General features: G+C 39.5%; 1 protein-coding gene across 7 annotated transcripts in view; it reads left to right on the forward strand.

Annotated features, from left to right (window-relative positions):
• Nucleotides 1-26,632, forward strand: part of MED12L (mediator complex subunit 12L) — a 341,010-nt gene that overhangs the window by 23,709 nt on the left and 290,669 nt on the right. For 5 of the 7 annotated variants that reach the window (XM_045386764.2, XM_005546118.4, XM_045386767.2 and 2 more), the window contains 3 exons: nt 7,034-7,138; nt 13,442-13,633; nt 18,486-18,645. In XM_045386764.2, the coding sequence (XP_045242699.2) occupies nt 7,034-7,138; nt 13,442-13,633; nt 18,486-18,645 (457 nt within the window). Of the gene's footprint in view, nt 1-7,033; nt 7,139-13,441; nt 13,634-14,987; nt 15,021-18,485; nt 18,646-26,632 lie in introns of all 7 variants that reach the window. The other 2 variants (XR_012430801.1, XM_045386761.2) reach the window with 1 other exon arrangement.

Here is a 26,632-nt window from a genome sequence, read left to right on the forward strand (position 1 = left end):
TCACCATGTTAGCCAGGATGGTCTCAGTCTCCTGACCTCGTGATCCGCCTGCCTCGGCCTCCCAAAGTGCTGGGATTACAGGCGTGAGCCACTGCGCCTAGCTGAGGGTCTGATTTTTCTATCAGTGTAGAATACAAAAATACAGAGTTAACACAGGCCTTTTCATATTAGCATGGACTATTTTCTGGACTTTGGTTTCTGTTTCTCTCTGTGTGGCTGTCTCCCTAGAATAAAGCTTGTTATTTTAGTTGAAACCAATGACAAGAGGTGTGAGCGTTCTTCTTTCTCTGTGTTTGTATTATTTTGTTGTAAACCTGTTGAAATCCATGTGCACAGTGGTTTGGTGCATTGCTACTCTGGGCCGCTTGGTGAGGACTGTGAATTCACATTCTCAGCTGGCATTGTCTCTTGGTTTAGTTAATACTTGGTCTTGGACGTGCGTGTACAACGGTTTTGCCCTAGATGCTGTTAATGTTAAACGTATTTAAAAGTATGTCTGGATTCGTGGTCTCCTCTGCTTCCCAACAGTTATTACAAGTGCTTTATTTTTTCTTTTACTCTCCATGTTGTACAATGGGAAGATGTTCAACCTTTAATAAGAGTCCTTTTAAAAGGTGCAGTGCTGTTGATCTGGTTCCCAGAGCACAACCCTGGGAACAAGATCTTGACTAACTGTTGTGTGTGCCTCACGTTTTTGGGATCTTAGTTGCCTCACCTTTGCAGATGGGCAAAGTAGCTGCTGGAAGTTCTGTTATAAGAATTGTTGGCCAGATATAGCCGAACAAGCTTAAATCTCTGTAAGGAAAGGCATTGTAAGAATTTTAGTGACTGCTACCCTCCATTATTTCGAGACATCTTTGAAGAGGTTCAGGGCTAGCAAAAGAGGAAGCTATTTGTGTCCTTTACAGATTCTGGCTTGGGGGTTTTAGAGGCATGCTGTTCCAAAATTTGGACTCTCCTCTTTCAATTTTTGCCTGATTAGACTTGACAAAAGCCTTCAGAGCAGTGTCATAAAAGTTTGTTATTTGAGTTCAGGTAACGCACATTACCTCTTGTTTGGAATCTCTTAATGCTGCCTAATACCATTAAGTATCCATGTCCCAGCCCAGTTTCCCAAACTTGGGGTCTGTGGACTCCCTCAGGCTAGAGAAAGTGGTTCTCCTCTAAAAGGGGTCTGTTGGTGCATTACTGGAGTTTGAGAAATAATGTCTAAGCAACAATAGTTAACACTCTGGAATTTGAATCTTATTCTTATCTTTTGGATTTTTGTCATTAATGTTAACTCTTCTCAGAAACTTTAGGAAATAGACCATCAGGGTGCTTTGTTGTGATGCTCTGGATTTTTACTTCCTCTCACGTAGTTTCTCTAGGTCCTTGACCTGAAGTTTTGTACTAATAAACCTCACAGATGTGACAGCTGTTTTTTTTTGGCTCTGTGGCCCTAGTGTTCTATAGGAAGTTAAAGGAGTGAAGTGAAAACTTTATACACTTGGTTCCTTCCTGGATCTGTGTGTGTATAGCTTTGCATTTGTGTCTTCAGAGTGAGGGAAGGGGGTGTAGTAGAGAATTCCGCATGGACTTTTCTTCTTGAGATCTCCTGCTCTTGAGCCAAGATGGGACATCCATTTTCTTTCTGGTGTTAGACCTGTACTGGCACTGGGCATGGAAACCCTGGTTTTCTAGAGAGGCAGAAACCTCAAGTCTTCATGTTAGCATGGTCTCTGTATCAGCATCACCTGGGAACTTGTTAGAATTACAGATTCTCAGGCATCACCCCTGACCTACTGAAGTGGGAACTCTGTGGGTGGTGCCAGCAGCTGTGCTTTCGCGAGTTCTTCAGAGGATTCTGATGGATGTAAAAGTTTGAGAGTCACTGCTTTAAGGAAAAGGTCTTTTTAATTTCCCAAGAAGGCTTTTTGTATCTCTGCTGACTGGAGCTTCAGGTTATCACTTTCTGGAACCAAAAATATGATACTAACAATAGCAGCAATGCTAACTGCCAGCCATTTTTATATGGTTTGATGGTTGGGAGCATGGACTTTTTGGAATTCTTCACTACTGTGTAACCTTGGCCACATTAGTTTCTCTCTGGGCTCTTTTTTTTGAACTGGGTTATGGAGATAACGTGGTAGAAACTGTTACTGTCCCCGTTTTACAATTGGGGAAATGGAAGCACAGCAGTGGTCCCAGAGCTTGCTTAGAGTCCCTCTTAAATGTAGTGGGGGGTTTACATTCGAGCTGTCTGATTGCAGACTCTGGGCTCTTACCCACAGTATTCTCCCCACTTGTGTCTGCATCTCCATCAGTCAGTCCATGGTGCCAGCGTGTATCCGCCTGGAACCACCTATGCGAACCAGAGGATGGCCTAGTGAGTTGGAATTAGAGCATCCCCAATTGCAGCACGAGCAAGATTTTGACTGACACTTCAGTGTGGAGCTCAGTGTTTCTTAAACCCAGAGCCTGTGAACCCCCTTTTCAGAATAGGGCTCTAAAAGATAAAAGCTATCCCTCTGGTGGGTCTGTGGCTCTCACTGGAAGTACTGTGGAAATCTGGGTGCGGGGAGAGGAGTTAGTTGGTTGTGGCTGCTACCATTGAGTGGGTGGAGTTGTCCTCAGGGTGCAGATGGGTGGGTTCCATGAAGAATTGTCCCGTGTCCCCTGCACTTTCAGATGTGTCACTGAAACCTTCAACTGTTTTTACCCATCTCAGATAGGAATCTGTTTTACGTATAATCTCAAAGTATTTTTTGTATGATTTTAATATACATTGAGTTTCTGAGGAATGTAACTGTTGTGTCTTAATATGTTGGGAGACTATTTTGTTAGTTTGAAACTATAGCAAAAGTGTTTCACAGTTTCAAAAAATTCATGTTATGCTCTTCCTGATCATTTGAAATGGTAATACAGCACACTTGTTATCAGTTTGCATTTTGTAGTTACTGTGTTATGCTAATGCTAGGAATAGGAACAAACATTTAACAATTTCTTTTGTATTTTTTTGAGACGGAGTCTCGCTCCGTTGCCCAGGCTGGAGTGCAGTGGCATGATCTCTGCTCACAGCAACCTCCGCCTCCCGGGTTCAAGCAATTCTCAGCCTTCTAGGGCCCTGCTTCTTCAAAGTCTAATGTGTCCATGAATCATGTGGGAATTTGTTAAAAGGCTGATTGTGACTCTGGGGGAGGGGTGAGATTCTGCCTTTCTAACAGGCTTGCAGGTAATGCCAGTGCTCCAGGGCCATGGACCACACTTTCAGTTGTGAGAGTCCAGTGTAGTGTGCCTGAGTGTTTCCTGTTGAAGTACCTATTTTAAGTTACTTTCTTTTTAAAAAGTTTTAGAATGAGAGCATTATACTGATTTAAAAAATATTGGTATAGGTAAGTTATTTATGAATTTCATTTCACACTTGGGAAATCGATGTTATAAAATGTTGTTTTCAGGATGGTATGTGGGGTGTGATGGGATGAGTGCTCCTACTCTGGGTGACAAAGCGGTGCTAGTTAGAAACACAAATGAAATTACAACTCCAAATTCATGAGGTAGTGACTCAGAATATGCTCATGCTAATTGTTCAGAATAGGATGTCGTTCATTTATTTATTCTTTGAACAAATATTTTTTGAACACCTGCAATGTGAGCTATTTGCCAGGCACTGCATCTGTGCACTCTGTGCTTGGCCTGTGTTTGTCAACAAAATAAAGATCCCCAGTTTTACGCACCTTATCTTCTCATCGAGGAGACAGCCAATACACATTCTAAATTATAGTGTGTTTTAGGTGATAAATGCTATGGATTGTTGAAGGATCAGGAATGCTGGGAGGTAAAGGGAATGGGTGGACAGTTCCAGTTTAAATAGGGTCATCACATTTTTCATTGAGAATGTGAAATTTGAGCAAAAAGTTAAGGTGGTCAGGTCGTTGACCATGTGGATACCAGGAAAAAGAGCAGTCTAGGCAGGGGGAACAGACAGTGCAAAATCCCTGATTAGAGAATGCTGGGCTGGTATGTTTGAGGAATTGTAAGGAGACCAGACAGTGTTAGTGAAGGAGAGTGTCGTTAGGGATTAGGCCAGAAAGGCAACAGGGTTAAGATCACACAGGAACTTTTAGGACATCGTAGGGCCTTTGCTTGTACTTTGAGTAAAATGGAACATTATTGCAGGCTTTGAGCAGGAGTGACATGGTCTCACTTGAGTTTTAAAAAGCTCCCTATGGCTGCTGTGTTCAAAGTAGCCTTCAGGGGGAAAGGGGAGAGGCTAGGAGACCAGTTAGGAGCCATTGCATTGCCTAAGCATGAGATGATGCATGGTGGTAATGAGAAGTGGTCAAACTACATGTATTTTTGTGAAATTTAGAATGCAAAGTTTAAACTTCTCAGAACTCAAGGCTCCCAATAATATCCATGTGGCTCCTAGTTTGAGGAAAATCTGAGGTAGATGACAGATATGTATCCATAGTTCCATGTTCTTTTCCTTCTGGGGGTTCTGAGTTTGCGCACACACTCAGGAGTGGGCATGTGTCTTCGTCCCAGCGATTAGCAGTTGGATACAATGAGCAGCTACCTGATCTGGTGTTAGTATAAACTAAAAAGTGAAGCAATACTAAACTATCTGGTTCTGAAAATCTCACACATTCTTCTTGATTAGGCCAGAATGTATTTTTAGTAAAAGCATATGCTGTTACTCAATGTTTCTTATAATACTCTGACGGTAAATCAAAGATAAATATTCAGTTTTCTCTTCCTACTTTCCCCCTGAGCTCACTGCTGGTACTCCTACTTTCTTAGACTCAGAGACTACTGAAATTTCGATAGCACATTTGCTTTAAGTTGACTGAAATCTTTCTGACTTAAAATATGCATTATGTAGTTTTGCTCTATATTTTCACGTAATTTATTTGAAAATGTGGGAGCAGTTTGGAGATATCTTCTGATAATGTACTTGTAACTCGTATTCTGCGTGGATCACGATTTCAGTGACCTTCTATACTTGGAGGAGACTTGTGATTACCATAGAGTGAAATTTCCTATTGAGGGGTCTTTTGAAAACTCGCCAAAACAGTGGCCCGCCAAGGCATTAGTAAGAGCACACATAATTAAGTAAAGTTACATGGCATGTCTCCAGGAGACCTTTGTTCTCAGCCAAAGTGACCTTTTTAGAGTTTGGTCAGGTGCTTAAATGTCATAAACTATTTTGTTCTAAGCTTCTTGATTAATCGTAACAGTGATTTTGATCAATTGCTGTTTTTCATTTTACGCATGCAGCAGTTACTTAAAGGAATAAGTGTGTCTTATTCTTGTGCCGTGGCTACCATTACTCTCAACTGTTACTAGGATTATTTCTTGGCTTGGAGTGAGAGGAGCAGGAGGTAGCTTCATTTACTCAAACCTCTCCCTCTTATTCTTTCAAGTCTGTATTTTAGGAATTCTGATTTAGTTCCATAACTCAGTGATAATCTGGGTAGGGCAAGAAGGTTGGTTTTTTTTTTTTTTTTTTTTTTTTTAAAGGCTTGGGTTATTTTTGATGTGTTGTGACCTTGGAAAAGTGTTCTTATATCTATCCAGTAGGAGATCTTTTTAAGGAGAGTAGGAGTTGTAGCCACATATTTTTAGACCACATTTTCATGTGGCATTTGTTCTTTGGTGGCATGGTGTCATGGAAATTTCTCTTCCTAGTCTAGGATTTAGAAGATAGTATTTCCGTGCTGGCTTTGTCCAGTTGCTGCACTAGCTTAGTGAGGCACACTTTTCTCATCTGTACAACGGGCATGAAGATACATGCCTACTGTCTCCTTTGGAATTGGAGTTGGTAAAGATCAAGTGAGCCAAAATACGTGAGAAAACATTGCAGCTCTAAACTTCCTTTCAGTTGTGGGTTGTGATGTTGTGTGACTGTGATCATAGGGCATGTGCCTAGGAACCCTTTACTTCTGTCTTTAATTCATCATATGTCTTGGGTAAGTTGGTGAACCAGCTTTCTTAAACATAAAACAGGTGTGTGCATAGGGGTTGGCCACAAATGGAGAGTCAAACTATGGGTTCTCTGGAAACACTTTTTTTTTCTTTTTTTTGAGATGGAGTCTCACTCTGTTGCCCAGGCTGGAGTGCAGTGGCGCGATCTCGGCTCACTTCAACCTCCACCTCCCAGGTTCTAGCGATTTTCCTGCCTCAGCCTCCAGAGTAGCTGGGATCACAGGCGTCTGCTACCACGCCCAGCTAATTTTTGTGTTTTTAGTAGAGATGGGATCTCATCATGTTGGCCAGGCTGATCTTGAACTCCTAACCTCAGGTGATCCACCTGCCTCGGACTCCCAAAGTGCTGGGATTACAGGCATGAGCCACCGCGCCCGGCCTGGAAACAATTCTTAAAAAAAATCCTATTTTATATTTCTGTGAGATTTTTGCTCATTTTTTTTCCTTTTTCTAACTTATAAGTTAAAAAAAAATCTAAACTTACAGGAAAGTTAAAGGAATAGTATAATGGGCCAGGTGCGGTGGCTTACACCTGTAATCCCAGCACTTTGGGAGGCTGAGGCCAGAGAATCACTTGAGGTCAAGAGTTTGAGGCCAGCCTGGACAAAATGGTGAAACCCCATCTCTACTAAAAATATAAAGATTAGCCTGCTGTCATGGCGGATGCCTGTATGTAATCCCAGCTACTCAGGAGGCTGAGGCAGGAGATTGACTTGAACCAGGGAGGTGGAGATTGCAATGACCTGAGAGTACACCACTGCACTCCAGCCTGGGTGACAGAGTGAGACTCCATCTCCAAAAAAAAAAAAAAAAAAAGATAGTATAATGAACACCCATGTACTCAGCACCTAGAGTCAACAGTTAACATTTGCCACATTTGCTCCCTCCCTCTACACATTTATGTATTGGTGTTTAAACTTCAATTTCTGCCTTCTTTGATTGTTGTCCTTTCAAGAATTCTCCTCTACAGAGTATAACAAATTTAGCCATTACTTAGGGTGCAATATGTTGGATTATGTTGAAGCTTTTACATCCTTTTGCTTAATCAATACCTTCTCTTGAACAGGATGAACTTACTGCTGTGAATGTAAAGCAAGGCTTCAATAATCAGCCAGCCTTCACTGGAGATGAACATGGCTCAGCTAGAAATATTGTAATTAACCCATCAAAGGTAATGTTATTTGTTTATTTCCTCAGACTCCTGAAAAAGTGTGTATATGTGACACCCTTAATAATCAGTGTTGATAAATTAGTGTTATTTAAGCTACAGTCCATATTCAGATTTCCCCCAAATACCCTGTATGCTGTCCTGCCCCAGGATCCAATCAGGGATCATACATTGCATTTAGTTGTCACATCTTTTAATTTAGTACAGTACAGCTCTCTGCCTCTCCCTCCTCCCCTTTCCTGCCTTTTTTTAAAAAGGCTTTTATGATTGCTATTCTAGAAGAGCCCAGGTCAGTTGTCTGATATACTAGTGCTATATTCTAGATTTTTCTGATTGTTTTCTCGTGACAGGATCCAGGTTAGATATTTTTGGTAAGAAGACTACATTGCATCATATCAGGAGACACACAATGCCAGTTTGCCCTATTGTTGGCTATAGTTTGATCACTTGTTCTGGGTGGTGTCTACCATCTCCCTGCATTGGAAAGGTAGTCCTCTCTACCTCTTAGTAAGGTCTACAAGGTGATAATTTGAGAGGATATAAATATCCTATTTTACAATAAAATTTCATCCTGTTATTTTAGCATCACTTGATGACTCCTGCTGAATGATTTATTTTGCTGGTGATTGCAAAATGCAGGTTTTCTAATTATTCCATATGCATGTTTTACTTGGCATTCTTTTGTTAAAAGAAGTACTTCCTTTTACACTCAAGTTTTTAGTGTCACTTTGGATTATTATTTTTTTCTTTTAATTTGATGTGTTATAATCCATACCTTCATTTTTCTTTTTGATGCTCAGATTGTCTCATGTTCTGCTAGTAGGGACCCTGCTAACCTGGCTGCTGGTTAAATGTCCTTGTCATCCTTTGAGCACTTCCCTACTTTTGGCACCAAAACATATTCCAAGTTTATCTTGTTCTTTCCCAAACCAGAAGTGGATGCTCAGTGCTACTGGAGTGTCATTCTTTCTAGGCTTTCTCAGTGGACAGAGATGGGAAACATAGATACATATTTTTTCTACCTACCTGTTATTACCATTTCTAGCCCAGTGCCGCAGGGTATTTCCCCTGCTTTTTCGTATTCCATTTTTAGGTCTCCCTTCTCCCAAAATGAGAACTCTGGCTCTTAATAATATCAATATATATATTTATTTATTCTTACAGCACACATAAAAAAGTTCCAGAATAAAATACTTCATTGCCACTCCAACAACAAAACCGCTGAATAAATGTGCAATTTTTCTACAATACTTTTTGCCCTTAGACTTTCATTAAAAGTATATACTCAGAATGTTGTGCTCAAAAATTTTTTTTTAAAAATTATATGTCTTTTTCTCTGCATTTATCTTATCAATTAGTAATATAGGCTAGGTGCAGTGGCTCACGCTTGTAATCCCAGCACTTGGGGAGGCCAAGGCAGGCGGATCACCTGAGGTCAGGAGTTTGAGACCAGCCTGGCCAACATGGTGAAACCCTGTCTCTACTAAAAATACAAAAATTAGCTGGGTGTGGTGGCAGGCATCTGTAATCCCAGCTACTTGGGAGGCCGAGGCAGGAGAATCACTTGAACCCAGGAGGCAGAGGTTGCAGTGAGCTGAGATCGTGCCATTGCACTCCAGCCTGGGTGACAGAGCTAGACTCCGTTTCAAAAAAAGGAATATAAATAGAATTGTTTGCGTTTCTCTGTAATCTTTTAGGGTTTGATTTTTTTTCACATATTTTGAGTTGGATATTAAAATACTTTTGTGAAATTAGAAACATACATACAAATGAAAAGAAATCAGACGTGCAGGTGAATTTCTATTTCCTTTCCCTTCTCCAGAGAAATGTTAATGGTTTGCGCATCATTCCAGATCTCTCTTTATATGCACACAAGTGCACACAAGTTGTTAAACTATCAACTGAAATATTACTTAAGTGGTGTGAAAGAAAATAGAAACATTTTCTGCAGATAGTCCTATTGACCAAACACAATGTTTTTAGTTTTGTCTTTTTTCAATCTTGGTACACTTTTTTATGTTAAAACCACAATTATGTATATGTAATTTGTGATCCTTTTTAAAAATTATGATAAAACATTTACCATTTAACCATTTTTAAGTGTACAGTTCTTGGTCATTAAGTATATTTCGCATTGTTGTCACAAACATCAACCATTGTCACCATCCATCTCCAGAACTGTTTTTTTTTTTTGAGACATATTCCAAGTTTATCTTGTTCTCTCCCAAACCAGATCTACAAGGTGAAGTCTGGCTCCATCGCCCAGGCTGGAGTGCAGTGGCACAATATTCACTCACTGCAACCTCTGCCTTTCTCGTTTAAGCCATTCTTGTGCCTCAGCCTCCCGAGTAGCTGGCCACGCCTGCCACCACACCTGGCTAATTTTTGTATTTTTGTAGAGACAGGGTTTCACCATGTTGGCCAGATGGTCTCAGACTCCTCGCCTTAAATGATCTGCCTGCCTTGGCCTCCCAAAGTGCTGGGATTACAGATGTGAGCCACTGTGCCCGGCCTCAGAGCCTTATCTTTCTTAATTGGTCTGCTTTAAAAAATTGAAACATTATTTTGTATGCACTTTTCCTTATGGCTGAAGTAGTCATATGAATAATAATTCATGGCTAGATAACATTCCATGATGTATATATGTGCTGTAATTGACTGAAACCTCTATATACAGCAGTTAGTTTGTTGCCAGTTTCTCATGGTTATTTATAAAGAAACTGTAGTAATACTTGAAAGTATAACTTTTGTTCTTTAGGATAAATTCCCTGAATTGTATTACTACTTGGTTAAAGGGTGTATTAATGTACTAGGGCTGCTATAACAAAATATTTCAGACTGGGTGTCTTAAACAACAGAAATTTAATTTCTCACCATCTGAAGGCTGGAAGTCCAAGATAAGGTGTCAGCAGGTCTGGTGTCTCCAGATGCCTCTCTCCGTGGCTTGCAGATGGCCACCTTCTCACTGTGTCTTCACATGGTCTTTTCTCCTTGTGTGTTCCTCTGTGGTGTCTCTTATTCTTATAAAGTCCTACTGGATTAGGGCCCAGTCCTATCACCTTATTTAACCTTAATTACCTCCTTAAGGCCCTATCTCCAAATATAGTCACACTGAGGGTTAAGGCTTGAAGATGAATTTTGAGGATGTACAATTTAGTCCATAATAGAGAGTATGAACGCTTTATGTCTCTTGATATGAACTGCTAAATTGTTCAGTTGTATCAAGTTTTATGTCAATTTAAATAACTGAGTAAATGGAAATAACATCTATTACACTTCTGCTACCACTCTTTCTGTGAGATTTACTCAAGGACCCAAGACTTCTGAGGGGAATTTGATTTTATAAATATGAAATACATGAATTATAATGTAACTCCTAAATTTTTTCCCCACATTCTTATCAAATTAATTATTTTTGAAAATAACTTTGGATGGATGGAAACAAATGTTAAATTTAACCTTATCTCTGGCCGTGTGTGATGGCTCACACCTGTAATCCCAGCAATTTGGGAGGCTGAGGCGGGCAGATCACCTGAAGTCAGGAGTTCGAGACCAGGCTGGCCAACATGGTGAAACCCCGTCTCTACTAAAAATAAAAAAAATAAAAAATAAAAAGGAGCTGGGTGTGGTAGTGGGCACCCGTAATCCCAGCTACTCTGAGAGGATGAGGCAGGAGAATCTCTTGAACCCAGGAGGCAGCGGTTGCAGTGAGCCAAAATCACGCCAGTGCCTTCTAGTCTAGATAACAGAGTGAGACTCTGTCTCAAAAAAAAAAAAAACCCAAAACTAAACAAAAAACACCTTACCTCTTGTACCTTGTTTGCAGGAGTACACAATTGTATAAACCTTTTAGAGGGCAATTTGGCAACGCTTATTAAAATTGCAGAATTATAACAGTCTGAATTCTGGAAGTCTATCCTAAAGCTCTAGCTATGTATGAAATAACAAATGTGAAAGGCTACTCATTTTAGTGTGATTTGTAATAGCAAAATTTTGGAACAAATGCTGTCCATTAATGGTAACTTGATTAAATGTATATCCAGACAGTACCTTGTTATGTGTCTATAAAAATGACGAGGCTTTCTGTGTACAGATAAGGAAGGGTCTCAGACATTTACTAAGTATGCATAATGAGTTATACATACAAGGAAGAGAAAAATAATAGATGCGTGTTTACTCTCCTGTATCCACATAAGGAAACAATGGAAGGACACATAAGAAATGAATCAAATTGTTTACTTGGAGGTAGGCATTGGGACTTGGGAATGAGGTGGCTCTTTGCTTTTTATTGTATTTATGGATTGATTTCTGAATAATATGTATTGCTATGGCAATTAAATGTTATAATCATGTTTTGACCTTTTTTGGAGCCCTAATGTATATTTTCTAGTGTTTTGCTTTCTTGGGAATTTTGACTTTGTTAACAGTAGGCATTTGTTTACAAGGGCTTGTTAGCAGGAATTAATATATACACATGCAGTCACTGTTCCATTGCTGTCATTAAGTATATAGGAGAATATAATTATAAAATAGATTGCTCAGACTACTTTTTTCATTTTTAGAGCTCTGTTTATTATTATTAAATACTTAAACATAATTACAATAAGAGACCTCTTGAATATATAGCAATCTGTAGCCGTAGGTGTTTTGTGCTCTTGGTGCAAAGACCAAATGTCAATTGAGAAATTTAAAATTAAACAGTTGGCTGCTACTGGCTGCTTGTTTCCAAACAGCTGGTTCTGCTACATTTTTGCACTTAATTTATTCACTGTTTGGACATCCTGCAAATATTTGCTTTAAAATAAATCACAAACTGCGGTGAAGTTCTTTGCATAAAAAAAAGACAGACTCCTTTTCTACTTATTCTAATTTTTATTATTGTATTACATTAACACACTAAAACCGGACTTCTTGTCATTACACCAATCACAAAGATCAAAGAATGTCACGCTTTTCACCCTATAGATGAACTTGGCTAATGGCTTAGAACTGTGTTTCAACCTGTGGACTAATTGTTTATTGACTCATTAGTTAAGGTGGTGATTCTTATTTTGCTTCATCAGGGTAAGTATTTTATTTTAGTCATGGTTGCCACTGTTTGATAACTTCATTGGGGGTATTTATCAGAAATTAACTGCATCATCTTATTAAAGAACTCCCAGAGTCTGAAATGTGATGCTTTGATAGGATTCTTGAAAAAATTCCAACAGATTTTTTATAGATTGACTGAATTTTTTTTTTTTTTTGGAGATGGAGTCTCACTCTGTCATCCAGGCTGGAGTATAGTGGTGTGATCTTGGCTCACTGCAACCTCTGGCTCCCGGGTTCAAGTGATTCTCATGCCTCAGCCTCCCGAGGAACTGGGATTATAGGCGCATGTCAGGCTAATTTAGTTTTTTTTTTTTTTTTTTTTTAGAAGAGACGGGGTTTCATCATGTTGCCAGGCTGGTCTCAAACTCTTAACCTCAGGTGATCCACCTGCCTTGGCTTCCCAAAGTGTTGTGATTACAGGTGTGAGCCACCACACCCAGTGAGATTCACTAAATTTTTAGCTATTACTTTGTTCTCTGCCTTCTTGTTAGTTCTTTCCTGTTCCTTTCTTTTTTCCTTGTCCATCTTTTAATTTGGTTAATATGAAAACGATACAGTAATTCATAGTAGCTTTCTTTGCCACTTTGCGTCATTCAGAGCAGGTAATACTAGCTTTTTCTTGAAACATTTGTAGTTGTGAAATTGGCAGCCTAATAAAAAAATGTTGAATACCAAATTTAATTGAACCTTTTGTAATTTGCCATTTAAATAAATTAAATTTCTCTAGATTCTTTGTTTAAAAGCATTGAGTGTAAATACCGAGTTTCCTTTCCAAAAATAAGTGCTATTAAGATGAAACAAGAAAAATAATGATTACTGAGTGATTACTAGGCTTTCTTCTCTCAGAGAAGGCATTCTCTCCTGACGGGTGTGTAGTATTAGAAAGGAGAAAGAGCAGCTGAAGGATTAAAGCAGAACCCATTGTACTGAAATTTATTCAGGATGTAATTAATTTCATCTTAGCAGAGATTTCCAAAGGCCCCCCTCGCCCCCCTCTGCCAAACTACTTGTGAATAGTGGTATAAAGGTGCTGTGTATCATAGTTAGTGTAAGGAAATCACATCTCTTGGCTTCAAAGACTTAAATTCCCAATTTAATTTCTGATGGGCTGTATGAAGATTTTCAGTTGAAACAATAAAGATAAAATACTAATGTACAGTACTAAGCTACTTGCTTATTGTCTTAACTTTCCCTTTTTTTCTCTTCTTTCCACAGATTGGAGCTTATTTTAGCAGCATATTAGCTGAGAAACTGAAGCTTAACACTTTCCAGGACACGGGAAAGAAGAAACCACAAGTTAATGCTAAAGATAATTATTGGCTGGTTACTGCTCGATCCCAGAGTGCAATTCATAGTTGGTTTTCTGACTTAGCAGGAAATAAGCCGCTTTCTATTTTGGCAAAAAAGGTATCAAATATTTCTTACATTGTTTTAGTTATGGTCTTACAATCAGCTGTTTGGGATGATGTTCAAGTATATTTTTGTTTTTCCCAATTCTTTTTGAGACTGCAAGCCCAATGGCAGGTTTGTGGTACCAGGTGGGTGCCACCCCATGCTGTTTTCCCCTTTTGTTTGATTGCATGTGGTGCCTAGGACATCTATAAATCCCTAAACATTCCACATATCAAGCTGTTTATGTGGATTTTAGGTAGACAAGATTTTAAAATCGAGAACAGACAAGAAGACTGCATTTAAAAAAAAATTACATTTCCACTTTTCTTAGGCCAAGATGTCCAAGATTTGTTAAAAAGATTCTTGCTTTGAGGTTATTTTCTTGTCTTTAAAAGTACCCATCCAAATGCTTCAAGCTGTCTCCTTCCTACCAAGCGAGATAAAGATTGTGATTCTATGTGTGCTTGTTCTTTGAAAAATTTTTAGAACAAAATGGGCAGGTTTATTCATAGCTTCTAGCTTTTTTTATAGGGGAGGGGATGTGGGAGGTTCTTTTAAAATCTTTGCCTTTGGTCATTTTCCTCAAGTGGGAAATAATACACAGATTCAACAGTCTCGTGGTCCAAACAATATAAGATACCTCTTGAAATTTATATAAGAAACTAGATACCTTGCTCATAGTCCTGATCTCTGATTTCTTGCACAACTTTGAAATAATCCCAGGGATCTTTTCTTATCTCTCCTAAGGCCCTTTAGTGTTAGTAGTGCCTGTCTTCTGTTCTTAGTGTTAAGTTTTCCTTATCAGCTTGGTACAGGCCCAGTTTATAGAGGAGCTCTTTTGTATATTTGCCTATTTTCCAAAGCAGCTCTTTGAAAATAGTGTCTGTAGCTTCCATTGGCTTTATTTTGCCTGAATGTCATAATGTTGTATTGCCTTGTGTAGATTTCAGTGGTGAAAGGCAACTGAAATCTTGAAAGAGTGTACAGTCAGCATAACCACCTCTTACCATTCAGTTAGTACCACTGTCTCAATCCAGGCTGAACCATGTATGACTTCTTTTCCAGTGGTGAATATTTACTTTGTGGTCCCACTGTGGCCTGTGAATTGTATCTGAAGGCCATATAAGTCATAGGGCATCCTTCAATATTTGATGGCTTTTGACTAACCGTTCATACTTTCCATGTTGCCAGCCTGACATCTTTCCATTTAGTTTTTCTTTTTTTCATAAGTTTTTACAGTGCATATTTGGGATTTGCTACTCTTGAGGAGTTGATGCCCTTGCTCTAGGGGAGTAGTGGTTTCTCCTCTTGTAGGAGGAAGATGAATCATGGTGCAGTGTATTAGCCATTATTCTTCTTTCTTTATTAGGAGCTGCCTCTGGCCAAGTCAGGTGTTCCTCAGGTAAGCCCTGATGTTAATTCTTTGTAAACTTGAAGATGTTTTCTTTGTAAAACGATTAAATATACTTTGAAATATTCATTTCTTGGGCATTTCAAGAATCCTTCCCCTTCCCTCCTCAGCATATCATCTTCTTGAGATGGTGAAATCTCTTTTAGAATGGGGTAAAGCAATGCATTCTCTGCATGTTCTTCATATTAGAGAGTTCAAATACTTCTTTAATTTTTGGTATTCATCTGTGCGATGGCTTAAGGTAGAAAGCCTGGGTTTACCTGCTAAGATCCTGAGTCATCTTTGAAATCTTATCTTGAGTTCATAATGGTTTCCTGTATGGATCATATTTCAGGACCTGGTTTTCTGCTACTGTGAAGCTTCACAGCGTGCCAAGGCTTTATCCACAGAGGCTTGTAAAGGACCTTTTAACTCAATCACAATTATAGATCGATTTGGAAAAATAGACTTCTGGCATCTAGGGATATTCTTCCAGGTCTTGAACAGTTCATTAACTCTCACCTGTTCCCTTCAGGTGACTTTGATTACTGTGGTCTGTGAAATTTTCTTTTGCGTTTACCCTTGCTTAGCAGAGGATGCAGTGATAATGTGCATCCAAGGAGAAAGGTGATAGGACACCCTTCTGTGGTTTGAAAACCAGCACATACTAGGTATCTTAATTTTCTTTCTGTACTTAGATGCAACTGTGGCTTGATTTAGAACCAGACAGCTGCCCTGTGATTGCCAAGTTTTAGCTGTCATTTAAAATCACATGTATTCTTTATTGAAAAACATGTAATGCAACAAGGTGAGGAAGTCAATACTTTAGTCAATATAAACGTATTTATCTTTCTGAGTTGGCCCAACTGTAGATTTGACAAAATTATTAATATGTGTCTGGTTGGTCTGCTTTCTTAATTGAGTAACTTCTTTCACATACGTTCTTCTGAATTCCGAAGTCTTGAGTTGCATCAACCAATTCTCATGGGGTTCTGCTAGTACGGACAGTGAGGTAGAGGTTTGCATTGTGCTGTTAACGTAAGATCTGTGCTGAGTTTTGTTTATTGTCTCATCTAAACATTTCACAAGTTCAGATGTTTTATTTTTTCCCCTCTGCCAATTGTAGTTCAAAGGAAATCCTTTAGGCATCTATGAAAGATAACTACTAGTAGTGACTCTTTTGGAGATGCTAACTTGCACTTGTTTATGTTTTAGGCCTTGATCTATATAACCTTTTGGCATGTCTGAATGAGAGACAGCCTCACCTTGACAATGAAAATTTAACTCACTGACACCACACTGTACGTTCTGGTGAAAAGCAGCTACTCAGGTCTTGAACTGAATATTGAACTCTGTGCTTTTCCTGTCCCTGACTTAAATGATAGCCAGTATGCCAAGAGCCTTGTGCTCCATGAGAGATGTGCCTTGTAAGCCTCATTTTCAGGAAATGTTCCTGTTAAATTGTGTCTTTTTTGTCTAAAAGAGATACAATTTAGTATCTGGTCTGCAGAGAGGAAGCCTTCTGGCTTTGGCCTATGTGACTTTTATCTCCCGTTTAGTTGTGTTGGGTGCAGTGTAATCGCCTCTGTCATGGGGTCTGTGTTGTGAAGTCAGCACCCAAGGCAGGAACTGTACATGACTAGTCTCTTCAGTTGCCCATGAAATATGTATGTGGATATACTGCAATTTTTTTTTTTTTTTTTTTTTTGAGACATGGTCTCGCTGTATTGCTCAGAGTGGAGTGCAGTGGCATGATCTTGGCTCACTGCAACCTCTACCTCCCAGGCTCAAGCAATTCTCCCACTTCAGCCTCCTGAGTAGCTGGGACTACAGGTGTGTGCCACTGCACCTGCCTGATTTTTATATTTTTAGTAAGGTTTTGCCATGCTGCCCGGGCTGGTCTCAAACTGATAGGCTCAAGTGATCCACCTGCCTCTGCTTCCCAAAGTGCTGGTATTATAGTCCTGAGCCACCGTGCAGGGCCTATACGTTGCATCTTAATGTGCAACCCAGACAGCTTTTCCTTCAGCATTGGAAAACTTTATGGTTCTTTGGCAAGGCCAGGTGAAATAGTTTGCTTGTTTTTAAGGGCCACACACTGAAATAATTAGCTCTTAAAAAGACTTATTCTAGGATCACACTTTGTACCAAGTGTGTGAATAGTCAAATTTGTGACATATCAGTGCACAGATACCACTGTATGAGTGAGGATTTGGTTAAGAGAAAAATGCCATGCTGTGTGAATCAGTTAGCTGGTTTGAAGCCTTGATTTTCACAAAATCAAGTAAGAGTTTGGGACAGAGAGACCAGGGCTCTTGGTATTTATAGTAGTGTTGTTCCAGATCCTCTAAGAAAGGGTCACATCCATGGCCTGAAAGCACTTTGGTTGGCAAGGAGAAATCCTTGGAACTGACAACAAAATAATCATTATAATTTTGATTCATGTAATTGTTTTGCTTTATCCTTTTAACTACCCTGTGAGGTGGACAGGGTTGATGTTAATAACACAGTTCATAAATGAGGATCCCAGGAGTGAAGGGCTTAGCCAAACAGGCTTCATTCAGGAGTGGAGTACAGAGGGGGTCATGGCTGGCGTGGAGCATATCCTCGCCCCTCAGTCTCATTGCTCTCATCCTGCTGCATCATGGCTAATGTAGTCTTTGTTCACTGTTTTTCTTCCTTTATATTCATAAACTTGAATAGATGATATAGATGAATGGGCTATTCTTAGGATATTTATGAGGGATACTAGAAGAATGAATTAACTCTTTCAAACCATTCAGTGGTACATTGGGATACTAATTTGCTAAATAGTACCTTTGTGGTCTGGAAGACATAATTAACTGCCTCAAGTGCCTAATTTCAACCAGTAAATTAATTACCTAGCTATTTCTGGCTCAGTGTTTATTAGGCAGATACACTGATCCGTCATTGTAGCCTCTCTTTTAAATTTTGGACTAATGTCACTTTTAGAAGCTTTCTGGAAATTGTTACTCTTATGAAATGTTAATCAGAAAGCTTTGTACACACACAAAAAAGGTTCTGGATAAAATACAGAGTAGGAACAATTTTCACTTGGTCTGTCCCTTCCAATTTTGAGATAAATTCTTTGGAGGACTGTCATGAAATTATTTTTCCTTGCTCTTTTGATAAGATGAGTAGCTCTCAGCATCTGAGAATCTGAAAATCATTTATTTTTTAAAAAATAGAAAGCACAACTAATGAAACTTTTCTATTGTGCTAAACCTAGTTTTGGTTATTTTTTCTTAATGAAAATTGGCTTAAAATGTTCCTAAAAAAAAAAAAAAAACCAAAAAAACAACTGCATGCGCTATTTGAAAATCCATCAAGGATATACTTTCTTAGAGCCAGCAGGTAACTTATAGCCTCTTTCTTTTGCTTCACCTTTATTTAGGTTTATCTAGTGATGAACACAGTATGTGATTATTATAAACATACTATGTTGTTTCTTTTTAGGTTCCTATCCTTAGTAAAAAAGAGGATGTTTTTGCATGTTTAGCTAAATATTCTGTGCCAATGGTTCGAGCAACGTGGTTGATCAAGATGACTTGTGCCTATTATTCTGCTATATCTGAAGCTAAAATTAAGAAACGTCAGGCTCCTGATCCGAATTTGGGTAAGTGAGAGAATACAATACATCTTACATTTCATTATTGATTTTGCAAGTAATTGTTGCCTGCACCCTCTGGACACAGCCCAGCATGGTGAGTGTTGAGAAGGTCTGTGGTGAGACTTGAGTCGCTCGGGTATGGATAGTTCACTCAGTCTCAGAATCCTGACTCCATTAGCAAGGGCTGTTGATCTTACTGCCAAAATATATCCTGAATCTGAACACTTTTCACCACCACAGCTATTAAAATGCTGGTTTAAGCCACCGACGTTTCTTGACTGGATAGAGTCGCAGCCTTTTAGCAGCTTTCTCTGCTGTTACTTTTGCACCTTACGTTCTATTCTCTGTATAACTACTGTACTAATCTCCAAGCCTAAATGATCTATTGTGTTTCTACTTATAAATTTACAGCAATTTCTTATTACAGTTGGAATACAGATCCAGATTCTTTACTGTGGCCAGTGAAGTCATCTCTGATCTGCCCCCATCCCTTCCTTTGATGTTCCAGCCACAGTGCCTTCCTTCTATCCTCCTAATATGCTGAGCTGAGCTCCTTCCCTTTTCAGGGATTCTGTGTTTCTTGTTTGTTGTACTTGGTTGGTCTTCTCTGGGATATTTGCGTGATTCTGTCTCTTCACTGCATCTTTGGCTTAAATGTCATTTCTGCAGGAGGCTTTCTCTGGCCATCTACCTAAATTGCATTCCCTCTCTTTATCTCCTCTCCCTCTACTTCTGGTTATGTTCTCACATGTTATTATTTTACTCAATGTCCATCTCAATATCTGAAGTTATGTTTAAAATATTTGTATCTGTCACTCTGTGCCCAACTCACATGCACTAAAATGTAAGGCCCGTTAAGGGCAGGAATATCGGTCTTATTCTCACCAAGTCCCCAGTGTCCAGAATCATGCTGGCCATGGTCAGTATTTTGACCACTGTGTTGGTTTCTAGACCGTGACTTCTTGAGGTGGTTCTAAAACATACTTTGTAGAAGATATGATGCTAAACCAGAAATGTACATAAAGAATTATGTATAAATATGACCATTTAGAGATTGAGTTTATAAATAATTCTTTATGAAATGAAAACAGCTTATGGTTTTGTAAGGGAGAGTCCAAACACAAATCTCTGAGGAGGAGGGACAGAAAGTACAGACGTCTTCAGATGCCACGTGGTGCCCTGGATAAATGAGTTGGGGTATAAAGTGGTGGGGAGTGGTAGGGGCACCCTGATGGTGAGTGGAGCACACTCTAAAAGCATGAACACTTAAAATTAAAAACAGAAACATGGTCCGAATTCTGTGGCTGCCATCTTTGAGTTTGGTATCATCCTACACGTGTTAAAACAAATAAGCAAAAAGAAAGTGTATTTTAGAAAAGAAATGCCCAGAAATGCCCAGGAAAAAGTCCTGGAAGGTAGTAATCCACAAGTTAACATTGATGGCCTCTTAGTGTTGTTTTCACAGTGGTCTTCTATTATCTTTATATTTCTCTGAGTTTATTCCCCCCATCAGCATTTTATTTTATTTGAGGGAATACAAAAAAAGTGCCCCTTTTTATTACTAAAGTAATACATTTTCATTACCAAATTTTCAAGTGGTGCTGAAGTAGATTCAACATGATGTTCAAGTTTCTCTTCTCCCTTCTCCTCTGTTATCCTTTTTGAAGTTTCATTCATTCAGCCTTTACACACACACATATTTCTTCATATATCTACATTGTGTGTGTGTGTGTATGTGTGTGTGTGTGATCTCCACTGGATTAACTTATTTATTTATTTATTTTTAGAGTTGGGGGTCTCAGTCACCGATGCTGGGGTGCAGTGACATGATCATAACTCACTGCTTCCTCAAACTTCTGGGCTCAAGTGATCCTCCTGCCTCAGCCTCTCAAGTTGCTGGGACTATAGGCGTGTGTCACCATGCCTGACTAATTCTTTCATGTTTTGTAGAGACAGGGTCTCACTGTGTTGCCCAGGCTTTTTTTGAACTCCTGGGCTCAAGTGATCCTCTTAGCTGCACCACCCAGAGTGCTGGGATTACAGGGTGAGCCACTGCCCAGCCAGTCTCCATTGGATTTATTAATACTTCTCCCCAGGACCTGGATATCCAATTGCTTACTAGCTGCCTTCACTTTGATAACGTCTGAAGTGTCTGAATTGGCATCTGAAAGATAATGTATATCAAATCAAGGTCTTGATTTCTTGCCATCCTTGAACTTGTTCCTTCCTCACATTTCTTCTTAGTAAATGTTATGTGTAGTTATTGGGTGGGTAAGGCAAGAGCCAAATTGTCATTCCTGGTATTTATCTTTCTCTCAAAACCCTGCATTCAGTCTGTCAACAATCCTGTCATCTTTACTTTCAAAATAAAACCAGAATCTGAAAATTTGGTCCTCTGTGTCCACTGCTGTTACTCTCTGGCCAAACCACCACCCGCTTTGCCTGTCTATTGCAGGGGTTTTAGCCAATCTTCTTGTTTTTGTTTTTGTTCCTTTAATGTCAGCTTTCCACTTTGTAGCCAGAATGATCCTGTTAGGGCAGAAATTACGCCACCCTTATGCCCAGAATTCTTGCCTGGCCCCTTGTCCCACTCAGATTGTGTAACTCAGCGACGCCAGCGACCTGCCTGCACATTCCAAACTCAGAGTCGTGCTGATCTGTGGGCGCGGCTCTTCCTTCACCTGTGAGGTGCACACGGGCCTGCTCCCTTGCTCGACTGTGGTCTCTGCCCAGACGCTCTTCCTAAGAGAAGCCTTCTCTGACCACTGCTGCCAAAATATCTCCCTGTTACTGTCTTCTGCTGCTGCTTTATTTTTCTTCATTGTTCTTAACACCACCTAATGTTATATTTTATATTAATTTTTGATCATCTGTCTCCATCCATTCCCAAGTACAACACAGGCTCCATGAAGAACTTTGCTAGATTTGTTCAGTGCTGAGTCTCTGAATACAGTACTTGGCATACACAAGGTGGTCAGTAATTTTTAAAATAAATAAATGAATAATTAGGCCTGAAACATTTATGTGTGTGTGTGTGTGTGTGTGTGTGAGATGTGATTACATATCTTTGCATCTGTATATGTATGTATTTAAAAAAATTTCTCCCAATTCATAATCCTTGAAACTTCCATTATCACCAGCTATAGCGGAGAGACTACTGCATTCCTTATGTTCTCTTCATATATTTTTTTTTGGTAACATGTTCTTGTCAGCGTTTTTCTTGATGTTCAGTTTAATCTGATTTTGACTGCCACAAAAATGCAAAAAGGAAATGCAGGAATGATTTTTACAACTGAAACTTAAAACAATTTTAGAGCAAATAAGAGCTCAAGCCAGGCATGGTGGTTCATGCCTATAATCCCACCACTTTGGGAGACCAGGGCGTGAAGATCGCTTGAGCCCAGGAGTTTAAGACCAGTCTAGGCAACATAGTGAGTCTTTATCTCTCCAACCCTCCCCACCAAAAAAATTAGTAAGGTGTGGTGGTACACACCTGTATTCCCAAGCTACTCAGGAGGCTGAGGTGAGGGGATAGCTTTAGCCCAGGAAATTGAGGCTGCAGTGAGCTGGGGTTGTGCCACTGCACTCCAGTCTGGGCAACAGAGTGAGACCCTGTCCCTCAAAAAACAAACAAAAAAGCAAAAAACAGTCTGATAAATCTTGATAATTTGGAAAGGTTATGTAATTTCTGGGAAATCCCAGATATGAGTATTTCACCAGGACCACATGGTTTCCCCTACTAAATGGAGGGAAGTATAGCTCCAGTTTCTACTTAAGAATGTTCTGGACTTGTTGGATTCATTAGTTTTACCATTAGTTTCCTTATCACTATGGCTGGTTGGACTTTTGTAGGGTTATTTTTCTCCCCACCAAAAAATTAAAACTTTTATTATTTGCATAACCCATAATGGATGGATTACTAGGTTTAGTCATTAGCTGTATTTTCTCTTCCTCCATAAGCCAAATAACATATGATTCTGTTTTTTGAGCCGGTTGATTTACAGTATGTTGCAGTTCATGGGTTTGTATGATTACTAATGTATATTTAAAATTGTGAATATTAAATCCATGAAGATCAAGTGCCTATAATAATATTTCTTATGTTAGAGTATCCAGCCTTTGAACTAAGACATGCCAAAGGCTAAAAAGAAAAATATTTTAAAAATGTATGAATTTTAGGAGTTTACCCCTAAGTTCCCAGGTCTAGCATCTCAGAGGGAGCTTTGGGCTTTACTTTTATCAGTGCTGCCACTAAGAGACGAGGTGATTTAATGCAAAGTCCTTAGCTTCTCCAGACATCAGTCTTTTCAACCTTGATTCAATCCAGCGTCCGTGTTGCCTTTGTCATGTCTTTTTAGTTGTCTTTCATCTAGAACAGTTCATTAGCCATTTCTTTTGACCTTGGTATTTTTGAAGGAGGCAGACCAGTTGTTTTGTAGACTGTCCATTGATTTTTCCTTTCTCCAGTTTCTCATTAATAGATTTAAGTTACATACCTTTGCTTGGAATAGCCTTGAGGTGATGGTGTGAATGTGTCAGTATATCATATCCCAATACTGGTGGTGATAACTTTGATCATTTGGGTAAGGTGGTGTCTATCGGATTTTTCCTCTGCAAAGTTACTCTTCTACCCTTTGTAATTAGTAATTCACCTATGTGAATATACAGTTCCTTTCTCTATATTCTTATATGTATTTTAATTGAAAATGCAAGATTCTATTTATATTATATGTAAAGAGCATGTTTTTCGAATATCTAATCTTGTTTTACTATCACTTTGTTACACCTGATACCTCTGACATTCTCCTTTGTCTTCAGCAGCTTTTTCAACTTTTAAAAGCAAATGATACAGTATATTTGAAAGCATTTGGCTGTGTAGACATAGCCATAATGTAATGTAGCAAGTTTCACACTCCTAGCAAGGGATACAGCCAAGCGAGTACACACATATATATGTGTTGAATTGGATTAAATCACATACACTTCAGAAGATTAACTTCTAGTAATAGGTTCTATGTTCTGGCGTTGATAGCAAAAAGAATCATTCAGCACATTTGGGGCAAGATTGACTATCAAGTGTCACCCTTTTCTGGCATTGGTTTTATGACTTCCGTTGTCTTGATGATTGTTCTTAGGATTTGTAAAGTGTTTTCAGTAGAAATGACTTTTATTCCTTTGTAATAGAAACATATGTTTTATTTTCGGTTCCTACTTTCAGCATTGGAACAGAGCTGTAAAGCACTGCTGTTTGATTTTATAGAAGGGAATTTTTTCCAAAGTTAAGCGGGCTCACAGCAACAAGGAGCAACACAGAGATCCTCACTGTCATTATGCAGAGTTACAGATCTCAAATGTAGATTAAATGGGTTGCTGCCCTGGGGAGCTTGCAGTCAGCAAAGACATACCCAGTACAGTGTATACACAAAAGTGAGAGGAGTGAGAAGCGCCTTGGGTTTCTGAGTGAGGTCTCATTGTAACTTCAAAGTGGGTAATGAAATATTTAACTTGGATAAATCTGAACATCAGGACAGAGATTTTAAATAGAGGGGAATTAGGGAAGCCTGAAAGAAGAGTTTGTAATTCTTAGTCCTTGTGAGACCTGAAAAAAAAAAAAAGGTTTAGGTGGACATGATGTTTAGAAAATGTCATGAAATAGTTGATGTTGCTACTTGAAGGAGGGTATGCCAGAAATAATGCATATTCGGTTTCAGATATTTTTAGAGTTGAATTAAGTTTCATTTTTAAGAGAACAAGAATGTTCAGCTGCCTTAAATATTTTGAGCTCACCAGAGAAAATTATTTAAAACAGGCTAACTAATACTTAAAAATGAAAAAGTAAAACTCACATTGAGTTACGCAATTAAAATCTTTGAACAGATTAGGAAATATGACTTTATAGTAAATAACAGAACTTTGTACATTCATTTGTAGGAATTTTCCACATGAGGAGTCTTATTGTTGCTGAATCAACTGATAATAACTACATGCTGTTTTTGCCATCACTGTTAAACAGCATTTCTTGAGCACTTATGGAATCCCTGATATTGTGATAAGCAGGGATACGGTGCTTACTGCATTTCTAGGTTGAATCAGCTCCTGATGTGTGCTGGGAAATGATCTAGGTTGTTTGGAGAAGCTTGTCAGCCTTGGGAGTGCCCCATCCCCTTGCTGTTGTGGGATTTTCTTTTTTGTTTTTTGTTTTTGGCTTGTTTAAAACTGGTCAATCCCTCACCAGGTCTATTGGCTTTCTGCCAGGGTTCCTCTGGTGCGCAGTGATGCCGTGTTCCCCATTTCATTAGTAAATGTTTGCTAGGTTCTATGTATATTTCGTCCATTTTATGACTTATTATTCAGATAGCCTGTGAAAGAGATATGTTGTTCTCGTTTCATGGATGAGGATGGTGATGTGCAAGTGGTGCACAGAACCCTTCAGCATAAGTGTCCAGACTTGACTCCAGAGCCTGTGCTGGACACCGCTGGTCAGTGAGGACAAGAATGGGACAGTGTCATCACTGCCCTCTAGGTATTTGCAGTATGAGTGGGGAACATGCATCCAAACAATCAAATAATAGAGAAGGAAGAGTTCATAGTGACAGGAAGAAAATACAGAGAGAGTCTTAAGGAATAAGCCACTGAGGGAACTTGGCACATCCAAGGAGATTCACAGAGGAGGTGACTTAGGTGTATACTGTTGCAAGAAGAGGCATTTCCTAGGAGGACAGAGCTGGAATGGGCTGTTGTTCAGAGAAGGGCATTTCTGACAGAAGGATGGTGTCTGCAGAGAAATAGGTTATCAAATAGTTTGACTTGTTGCACCTCCAGGATTTAACTTCAGCTTGAGCATCATTTACCAGTGGGGAGGTGATGAAAGCCTGTGTGAAGGTTTGTTTGCCAGAGTGGGATATGTGAGTTCCCTCTGGTGCATGATGAAAAGCCATGGAAGGGTTTATTATTACTATTATTGTTACAACTCTTTCCCTCAGTTTCTTGTCTTAAAAAATTGGGATAATTGGCAGTACTTATTTATTTATTTATTTTTATTTATTTTTATTTAAGATGGAGTCTCCTCTGTCGCCCAGCCTGGAGTGCAATGGTGTGATCTTGGCTCACGCCAACCTCTGCCTCTTGGGTTCAAGCAATTCTCCTGCCTCAGCCTCCTGAGTAGCTGGGATTACAGGCACCTGCCATCATGCTCGCCTAATTTTTGTAGAGACGGGGTTTCACCATGTTGGCCAGGCTGGTCTTGAACTCCTGACCTCAGGTGATCCAGCCATCTTGGCCTCCCAAAGTGCTGGGATTACAGGCGTGAGCAACCACACCTGGCCTGATAGTACTTTTTAAGAATGAAATGAATCAATAGCTTTACAGTGTTTAGAACAGTGACTGGCACATAATAAATGTAGACCATTGATAATATGCTACAACTGCTACTTAGAGCTGCTCTTACCAGCCAGTATTTATTGATTATCCTGTGTTACTCTGTTGGGAACTTCGCAGACTTTATCTGTAACCTTGTAATGTGGGTTTTATTATTCCATTTTGTGTATGAGGGACCTGAGTCTCAGAGAAGTTAAGTAACTTACTGGCCTAGATGGAGCTGGATCCCTGCCCAGGCCCCTGCCACTAGAGTGCCTGCTCCTCATTCCTTGCTGTGAGGTGATAGCTGCTGGTGTCCTGTGTGTGTTGTGGGTCTGGGCCACTGGAGGCAACAAGCATCTCTAGGTGGAAAGATGCTGGCAGGAAGCAGGCTACAGGACGGGTGGCTCTGAGCAGCATCTGAGGAGTCAGAACTCTTGTTCTCATGGGTGCTATGGGGAACAGGAGGAGCAAAGCAAAGTCCAGGGTGCCATGGAAACTAGCGAAAGAAATATGAAACTGCTTGCAAGATGAGCAGCCTTAATTCTGCCTAGGAATTTTTGGGTATTCAATATGGTGAAAAGTGACAAGACATATCATGCGCATGAGGTCTTTTTTGGGGGAACAGATAGATTCA

This window comes from Macaca fascicularis, chromosome 2, assembly GCF_037993035.2.
Source record: "Macaca fascicularis isolate 582-1 chromosome 2, T2T-MFA8v1.1".
Taxonomy (NCBI): Eukaryota; Metazoa; Chordata; class Mammalia; order Primates; family Cercopithecidae; genus Macaca; species Macaca fascicularis.